Source organism: Bos mutus, chromosome 18 (assembly GCF_027580195.1).
Source record: "Bos mutus isolate GX-2022 chromosome 18, NWIPB_WYAK_1.1, whole genome shotgun sequence".
Taxonomy (NCBI): Eukaryota; Metazoa; Chordata; class Mammalia; order Artiodactyla; family Bovidae; genus Bos; species Bos mutus.
Genome location: NC_091634.1, coordinates 10,062,441 through 10,071,852, shown reverse-complemented (window position 1 = coordinate 10,071,852; position 9,412 = coordinate 10,062,441). Strand labels below are relative to the sequence as shown.

General features: G+C 49.3%; 1 protein-coding gene and 2 pseudogenes across 1 annotated transcript; 2 read left to right on the top strand and 1 right to left on the bottom strand.

Moving 5' to 3' along the window:
* Positions 1 to 23: 23 nt before the first annotated feature.
* On the top strand, positions 24 to 4,909 carry BLOC1S3 (biogenesis of lysosomal organelles complex 1 subunit 3). Its single transcript, XM_070387539.1, has 2 exons — positions 24 to 261; positions 736 to 4,909. The coding sequence occupies exon 2, from the start codon at positions 744 to 746 to the stop codon at positions 1,344 to 1,346; it is 603 nt and encodes a 200-aa protein (XP_070243640.1). The 5' UTR covers positions 24 to 261; positions 736 to 743; the 3' UTR covers positions 1,347 to 4,909.
* A 1,939-nt stretch (positions 4,910 to 6,848) lies between these two features.
* Positions 6,849 to 7,140, bottom strand: LOC106701064 (cytochrome b-c1 complex subunit 6, mitochondrial pseudogene; annotated as a pseudogene).
* A 945-nt stretch (positions 7,141 to 8,085) lies between these two features.
* On the top strand, positions 8,086 to 9,097 carry LOC138991756 (negative regulator of P-body association-like; annotated as a pseudogene).
* The last annotated feature ends 315 nt before the right edge of the window (positions 9,098 to 9,412 follow it).

Sequence of the window (9,412 nt, the reverse complement as noted above, 5' to 3'; positions counted from 1 at the left end):
CTCTTCTCGCAGCACAACCCGGAAGCGCCAGCCCAACCGCTTTCCTATTGGCTGTGCCCTTATTCACGTGGCTCTTTACAGAAGCCCCAACATCTGGTCTGGAGGGCTTTCTTCCTGGTTGGTAGCCGGGCGGCCAGGTGATAGGCCGCCAACACCCGCCCAACTTTCTCCCCTATTGGTTGGGGCTGCCGCGCTCCTCGGTAAAGACGCCGCACTTCGGATAGGTAGAGGATCCCGCAGGCTCGGAGCTCTGGTGACCCGGTACGGTCTTCGGTGATAACGCTCGCCGCCCCCCCCCCCCGCCCCTTGTGCATCCTCCCCCAAGTCCAGTTGGACTGTTACCCTTTCTGTGATGGAGGCCCTGGTTCCCGAGCGGTTCAGAAACCCGTGTGCTTCCTAATCCGTCACAGGTTAAGAGGACAGTGTGGAGGGTGTGGTCTCTGCTAGGAAGCAAAATCAGGAAGAGTTGAGTTTAGGATTCCGGGACCTCGTGTCTCAGAGTCTTGATCGAGCTGGTGGCCCTCAGTTTTCCCATTAGTACACTGAAGAGTCACAGTCCAGTAGTTCCTACCATCATTAGGGATAATGGGCTCAGTTTGCAGAAACTGAAGCCCAGGCAGGCAGTGACCCCAGATTGTTAAGATAGTGGAGGGGGTGAGAATCCAGAAACTGCGGCTTTTAACCACGGAAGGGCGCCCGCCTCTCATATCATCCTTTCCCGCGTCTTCTCCCTAGCTCGCGCCATGGAGTCTCAGAGTCGTCGGCGGAGGCCGCTGCGGAGGCCTGAGACTTTGGTGCAGGGGGAAGCGGCCGAGTCGGACTCGGATCTCTCTGCGTCCTCGTCGGAGGAGGAGGAGCTGTACCTGGGCCCCTCGGGCCCAATGCGCGGCCGCCCCACAGGACTGCGAGTGGCTGGGGAGGCCGCGGAGACCGACTCAGACCCCGAGCCGGAGCCGAAGGCTGCGCCGCGGGACCTGCCTCCGCTCGTGGTGCAGCGGGAGACGGCCGGGGAGGCCTGGGCGGAGGAGGAGGCCCCGGCGCCCGCCCCTGCGCGCTCGCTGCTGCAGCTCCGGCTGGCTGAGAGCCAGGCACGGCTGGACCACGACGTAGCGGCCGCGGTGAGCGGCGTGTACCGCCGCGCGGGCCGTGATGTGGCCGCCCTAGCCGGTAGGCTGGCGGCTGCCCAGGCAGCGGGATTAGCCGCAGCCCACAGCGTGCGTCTGGCGAGAGGGGACCTCTGCGCGCTGGCGGAGCGTCTGGACATCGTGGCCAGCTGCCGCCTGCTGCCCGACATCCGCGGTGTGCCGGGGACCGAGCCTGAACAAGACCCCGGACCGAGAGCCTAGCCGTGACCCACTGTCTCCACTGACTGTGCCCTGGGGGTAGGCCTTGCGGCCTCTTGACCTGGCTCACTGCTCTGTTTAGCCACCCACCCATCTTGCTGTCACCCTCAGGGATAACCTCGCCCCTGGATAATGCTGTGTTTATGTATATGTGTGTGTGTGTGTGTGTGTGTGTGTGTGTGTGTTATGCGTGTGAGTGTGTGTGTGTGTGTGGCCCTGCTGGACCTTAGCTCTGGTTCCTCCCCCTGGGCTTGGCCTTTGCTTCCTGGTTCAGAGCCTGTGTCTGAACTTGACTCCAGCTCCGGGGTACCTAGCTGCCCTTTGATCTGTCTCCCTCTTAAGGGCTCATGGAGCCTCATCTTTCTTTTCTCTCTGCCTTCCTCAGTTTGGTTTCTGTTCACAGGAGCTGGGCCTGCTTCTTTCTCCCCACGGGAGCCCCAGAATCCAGTTGAATGTCAATTCCCTGATGTCTCCCTTTACTCCCTTGGCTCTGTCTCTCCTCTTGCCCCACTTCTGGAATTTTGTCCCTCTAATCTGGACCCTTTTTCTGCTCCCCAGGCTTGGCCTTGATTCCATCTCCGCCTTCTGGTCCTTGCTCTGCCACCTCTTGGCTGCTTCTCCTTGGGCTTAGCCCTACTCTCTTGGCCTGCTCTTGTTTCCTGTGTCCAGCTCTACCCTTAGTTTTGGTCCTGCTGCTCTTTGCTTCTCCCATTCTGTGTAAACTACCTGCTTACTTCTGGGCTCCAGGAATCCCCTATGATTTTCTTCATCAGGTCCAAGATGAGGCTCCCTCCTGACCCAAGGAGGTCCCCCTCCCAGCTGTCCAGGCCCAACGTGGCATCTCCTCAGGCCCAAATTGGTGTCTCCTTCCCACCCCCCAGGCCAAGATTATGCCTTCTGCCCGAGCTCCAGGTATGAGCTCCAGGCCTCGGCCTGACTCACTAGGCTGAGAGTGCCCCCAGCAGGCACTGAGGGCCCGGTACAGACTCACCCGGAACGTTATGTGCAATATGACAGCACTTTGCAGATAAGGACCACATGTAGTTTGTTTGTTCACTATATTCCGCGGATGCTATTGGATGCTAAACTGCTTGGATTTCTGGGTTAGCTCCTTCTGTCTCCTCCTCCTCACTGCTCCCTCTTCTCCCAGCCCCAGCCCCTCAGTCCCATTCATATGCATTCCCTTCCCCCACTCTCTTATCCCAACCTGAGCTGAGATCTGAGCTCCCAGGATGAAGTGCTGAGGAAGAGCACTGTATGGCAAACTCATTAAAACTCAAGGCATTCACTGATATGATCAGTTCCTCTTATCTCCCCATCTAAGCTGGGGGGCAGGTCAGTTGGCGTTTCTGCTGCAAATGTGAGTCCCAAGAAAGAGATCCTTCCCACCTGGCCAATTGAAAGTGGACCTGTAGCTAGGAAACTGGGGCCCCAGGTTTTTTCACCCTGGTTCTGCACTTGTGTTTTGTTCATTCACCACACATTTACTGAGCTCCTGTTCTGTGCCTGTCCTGAGCCAAGCACTGGGGATGCCCCACCCAGGCTGGGTCCTCTCAGCTGACAGTCCACTGGGGAAGACAGACATGAAAATATTATTGTATAAGTGGATAGTCTTAACTGTAATTTATACTTTGACTATAATTTTTCTGGCATTGTGGTTAGTGCCCTAAAGAAATGCAGGAGTTTTGTGAGCGTGTAACTGAAACCTGTCAGACTTTGTTTGAAGGATGGTTAGATGGCTTCTGCGAGGAAGTGATGAGTGAGTTTGAGGTGTAAAAAAAACCCTGAAGGTGTAAAAAGATGAAATGTGGGGTGGAAAATTGTGAGCAGCAGGAGCAGCATATGCAAAGGCCCTGAGTCAGAAGACGGCATATCGTATTTAACAACAGAAGAGGGTGATATCTTCTAGCCTGTACCTGGAATGGGGAGACCAGGGGAGATGGGGGTGGTGAGGACTGTGCTAGCGGGGGCCAGACAAAGCTGGACTTTTAAACCAAGTGAAATCCTTGGTCTTTATTGAGCAGCCAACAAGTAGAGAATGATGCCATCTGGTAAATGTGTTTTGTGAAGGAGCCTCAGGCTGGTGCTTCTGCAGTGTGGTTGCTTCTGAAAAATACCCAGAAATACTGGTTTCGAAATTAAACGTCCTTTTAAATGTACAGCTGAGCTCAGAGCATGGGAAATCTGTACCCAAATTGCACACCGCAGTTGTCCTGAGTATTTGCCAATACCAGATACTCAAAGCCTTGGTTGTTTTTTTTTAAATAACATATTGAAGTATAGTTGATTGACAGCGTTGTGATCATTTCTGCTGTATAGCAAAGTGATTCAGTTGTTTTTGTTGTTCAGTCGCTCAGTCATGTGACCCCATGGACTGCATGCAGCACACCGGGCTTCCCTGCCTTTTGCTATTTCCCGGAGTTTGCTCAAACTCATGTCCGTTGAGTGGATATATGTTCTTTTTCATGTTTGTTTCTATTATGGTTTATCAGAGGATATTGAATATAGTTCCCTGTGCTATACAGCCGGACCTTGTTGTTTATTCTATATACAATAGTTTGCATCTGCTGACCCCAAACTCCCAGTCCTTCGCCTCCCACCCTCTTGGCAACTAAAGTCTGTTCTCCATGTCTTTGAGTCTACTCTGTTTTGTAAGTTTGTTTGTGTCCTGTTTGAGATTCCACATGTGAGTGATATCATATAGTATTTATTTTTCTGTGTGACTTACTTCACTTAGTATGATCATTTTTAGTTCCAGCCAGTTTTCTGCAGATGGCATTTCGTTCTTTGTTATGGCTGAGTAATCTTCTATTGTAGGCATATGTCGCATCTTCTTCACCCACCCCCTGTCAGTGGGCATTTCGGTTGTCTTCACGTCTTGGTTGCTGTAAGTACTATGAACATTGGGGTGCACATGTCTTTTTGAATTATAGTTTTGTCTGGATATATGCCCAGGAATGGGATTGCAGAATCATATAAAACCTTGGATTTTAACATCTGCTGGACCTTGGGCCAGGCGGTTTGGAGACAAGCAGAGGCCCCTGCATAAAACTTAGTCCCTTGAAGAGCTACGTCTTCAATGAAAGAATGTGGTAGAAAAAAAACCCTGAGTGATACCATTGAGGCACACTTAGGGAGCTTGTCCATTTTGGCTTGGGCTGTGCGTAAAGGGACTGTTTCCTCAGGGAATTCATAACTACAGGCCTTTCTTCAGGCCTGATTAGGGTTTGGGTTTACCCTTGTAGAGCAGTCTGGGAAACCAGAAATGAACTGAAAGTAGGCTGCAGCCAGGGGAGACACCCTCAGCTGGCCTCGTGTGGAATTACAGCAGATGAATGCAGACCAAGCAAGCTCACAGCTGAAACATGCCAGGCGCACCTGATGGCAAAGTGATGAACTAGTGCGGGCTGCTGGCTCCTTTCCCCAACTTCAGCCTCGGAGAAACTGGAAGAAAGAACAAAATCAGGATCTGAGGAGTAGAAAAATGTTGAGAAGTCTTCAGGGACAAAGAGAGTTCTGGTTCTGGCATAGTATACTGGTACTTATTTCTTTGTAATAAATGACCGAAAACTTAGTGGCTGGAAACAACTGTTTTATTATGCTCCAGATTCTGTGGGTCAGGAATTCCAGCAAGGCTCAACTGGAAAATTCTTTGGATCCTTGGAGTAATGACTGAGGTCACTCAGTGTTCAGCTGGCAAGTGGTTTGGCACAGAGGATCCCACGTGATTTCACTCAGGTGCCTGGACTACGCTTACTCAAAGATTAGGCTTGCTGACTGAAGTGTCTATCAGCAGCCTTCTCATATGGCTCAAGCTTCCTCCTAACATGGCAGCCCCTAAGTAATCAGATTCCTTACATGGCAGCTCAGGTCCAAATGTATTTCAGTTTTTTTACTTAAAACTTTTTTGGCCACACCATGCAGCATGTGGGATCTTGGTTCCCAACCAGGGATCAAACCCATGCCCCCTGCATTGAAAGCACGGAGTTTTAACCATCGACTGCCAGAGAAGTCCCCAAGTATATTTCAGTGGACAAAGTAGAAGCACTCGGGAATGTTTTCTCAGTTACTAGCTAGTCGCTAAGTCCAGCCAAGGTTCAAAGGCAGGAGTGGAGGGGAAGGAGACCTGGACCTTTGATGAATGAGTGTCCGCATTTGTGGGTCTATTTTGAAATCACTACAGGTAGATTGGGGAGTGGATTGTGAAAGAGGCTCTTGACTGTTTTGGTCCCTCTCTTTGATGTTGCCTTGGATAAATGATTGAGACAACAGCAGCAGCCACGAAGACCCTCTGGGGAGGGTGAGGTCACATCAGGGGTGTTCCAGATTCCTATTTTATTTAATGGGTTATAAGATATTCCTCGCATTGCTTTGATGCTCAAATTGTGTCCAGTGTGACCAATAGGATCTCTTTTCGAGCTGGCTTCTGTGTCCTGTGGACATTTCTCCATCATTATTTGAATACTTTCTTGCTGACCAGCACGAGATGATCTAGGCACACCTTGTATTTTTCTCTGCCTCAACCTTGGAATCAGCCATCTGTGCATGGGTCCCTGGTTCCTTTTAGTGGGAAATGGTGTTTAGAAGCCAACATGTGGGTGCTGGGTTGCTACTCCCAGGCCCTCTCAATGCACAAACCTAAAACAAAAACAAAGCAAGCAAACAAAACTACGTAACCCCTGTGCCATACACACATCTTAAAATTGGTTTTACTTTTAGAGCAGTTCACAACAAAATTGAGTAGAAAGTACAGAGAATTCCCATATGCCCCCACCCCTGCCCCTCACAGCCTCCCCACTATCAATATCCCACACTTGAGTGGTACATTTGTTACAGTTGATGAACCTACATCAACATCATTACCACCCAAAGTCTGTATTTTAGAGTTCACACTTGTTAATACATTCTATTGCGCATGCTTAGTTGAGTCTTGACTCTGTGAGCTTATGGAGCATAGCCCGCCAGGTTCCTCTGTCCATGGACTTCTCCAGGCAAGAATACCAGAATGGGTTGCCAATTCCGTGTCCTACAGGTTTGGACAAATGTATAAGTGATAGTTATCTACCAGTAGACTGTCTATACGGAATAGTTTAGTTTCCCTGACCTAAAATTAATCCTGTGTGCACTGTCTCTTCCTTCTTCCCATCCCCCAACCCCTTGGCAACAACTGATCCTTTTAATGTCTCCACAGTTTTGCTCTTTCTGGAATATCATATAGTTGGAATCTTACAGTATGTAGCCTTTTCAGATGGGCTTCTTTTGCTTAGTAATATTTAAGTTTCCTCCATGTCTTTTCGTGGCTGGATAGCTCATTCCTTTTTTTTGTTTTTTGGCTGATCACTGGACTTTATTAAGGTGCAGTCCCTGATAATTACACAGAAGCTACTTGCTTAAGCCGAAATCCTTGAGGTTCACGAACTTAGTTACACAGATAAATGGCATGTTGGTAGGAAATATCCCCATGCCCAGGTGATGAAGGCTGGGGTGAATGAATCTGCACACTCATTTTAAGCCATTAAAACAGTCTGTGGGCCACACAGTGGTCCCTTGTGTGCCAGAAGTGGAAGAGCTCCTCTGCAGTGGTGTTTCTGTGACCTGGAGGACACATGCTCATCACAGCGCTCTGCCGCTCCTGAGCCTTTACACATTTCTCCAGCTGCTCGCGTTGCTCCCTCACTGTTGTTAGGGGATCCACTAATTCCTCCCCCTCTTCCTCTTCCCTGGGCTCTCCGGACCTGGCCAGCATCCTTTCTTCATCCTCTAGCCCCATGTCCGGCTGTGTTTCTGGACTCAACATAAGCAGCAACAGCCTAGTTCATTTCTTTTTAGCGCTGAGTAATATCCTATTATCTGGAGGTACCACAGTTTGTTTATCCATGCATCTGCTCTAGGACATCTTGGCTGCCTCCAAATTTTAGCCGTTATGAATTTAAAGCCGCTCATTTGTGTGCAGGTTTTTGTGTTGATACACATTTCAGCTCCTTTGGGTAAATACCAAGGAGCATGATTGTTGGCACACATCGTTTGTATTTCTTTCTGTTCCACTCGGGCATCACGGGTTAGGACTTTTCAAGGGCAAAATCCTACAGACCTAGAAAGCATGGAGGACGATGCCACGTGTACTTGGAAAGATGAGAAGCACACAGATGAGTGAAAAGATCTTAGCAGTCCTGAGAAAAATGATCTAGAAGAGACTGACAGTTGAGAACCAAGCAATTGAAGCAGCAGAATTCCCTCAAACTTCAGGAATTGTTTGAAACAGCTACTGGGAAGGCAAAAATAAGTTGATTGAAAGTCTGCCTAAGCACCAGCCAGATCCCTGATAGCCTCTCCTAAATGCAAATGAGGCAGCCACAGCTCCTGTGTTCTGGAAACAGTCCGGGGGTTCATTCTGGGAGTGGAGGTGGTGGGAAAATACAAGAATATTTGTCCTAGATGGGGTGTGGTCAGTCCATTCTGAAAACAGGACTGAAAAAATGAATGTGCACTGTTTACCTCACCTAAAGCATAAAAGTGAAGATACAGAAATGTAAGCTTCCAGGACTTCCCTGGTGGTCCAGCGTTTAAGGCTCTGGCCAACGCAGGGGGCATGGATGGGTCTGATCCCTGGTCTGGGAACTAAGATCCCACATGTCTTGTGACACAGCCAGGAGATAAAATTTAAAACATTTTAGAGGGGACCCGCCACCATCTCAGGTCTCTCAGCCTCACTATGGCCCACAGGAGGGAGCTGACACCTGGGTCCTCTAATCCTTATGGAGAACCAGCCTTGTATTTCTGGGAGATAACCTGGAAACAAGCAGGAAACGCAGCCTTCAAAACAGTGCTGCCTCCTAGCTCCACAGTGGGATTATCCAGAAAGCCCCTAACGGAGGTCGCATCCCTCTCCTTCCACACCTCCTCCAGCATCACCAGGCTGAAGTCACCCGCACCTCCTCCAGAGAAGCCGTACAATGTACTTCTCTGCCCCCAAACCACCAGTCTTCGAGGGATTGCAGTGTGACTCTGTTTCCTTGGCGTATTCATAAAATAGTTCACTCAGTGAAGACAGTGAAGATTATTGACGACGCTACCCTGCTTCTGATGTCCTGCACCAGGAAGTGGTGTTTTGTTTTGTTTTTTAAAAAGTCTTATGATGTAATCAGTGAAATTTCACCTGAATTTGGATGGATTGTGGGACATGACCAACGTCAGGCTGTAGACCTCTAAGATTGAAGGCCCCGGGCTGGGTGGTGGTGAACTCACCAAAGCAAATAACACCTGTGAGGTGGTCCTGCAGCAGCCAGTCAGCGCTCTCTTCTCATGACACTCCGTCCTTGCTGTATAACTTTGAATTCATATAAATCCTTTAAGGTGCCAGTACAGTTTTCCTCTCATTTTCTGTTAAATTTTTTTTAAGAGAAAAAAGAAATGTAAGCTTCCTATTAGAGTTGGCTGATACCCTGCCTTGAACTGGGTCAATTTACACACACACACCCCTCCCCGCCATTCCCTCGGGAGTGCCCATTTCCTTCCAGTGGCAAGTACAGCGTCAGCACTGGGTTGTATCTTTGCCAATCTGATAGGGGAAAAATGGCACTCAGTGTAGTTTTAAATGGCAGGAAATGAAATTAAAACCACAGCATGACAGCATTTCACGCCCATCAGGTTGGCAGCATTTTAAAAATCTTAACAATACCGATTATTGGTGTGGAAGTGAAGCAACGGAAGTTTTACAAGCTGTGGGTAAGAAATGGACATTGACATGACTGCCTGGGGAGACAGCCAATAGCTGATGATGTACCCATGTCACACCCATCTCATGTTCTGTGTTCATAGAAACACTGGTAACTAAATGCCCCTTAACAGGCGAACAAAGATATATGTTTTGGTATACTGATAAAGAATACTATACAGCAGTGAAAATGAATTAACTAAAGACCCCTACAACAAAACATTGGCTTCTCTGGTGGCTCAGTTGGTAAAGAATCCACCTGCAATGCGGGAGACCTGGGTTTGATCCCTGGGTTGGGAAGATCCCCTCGAAGCGGGCATGGCAACCCACGCCAATATCCTTGCCTGGAGAATCC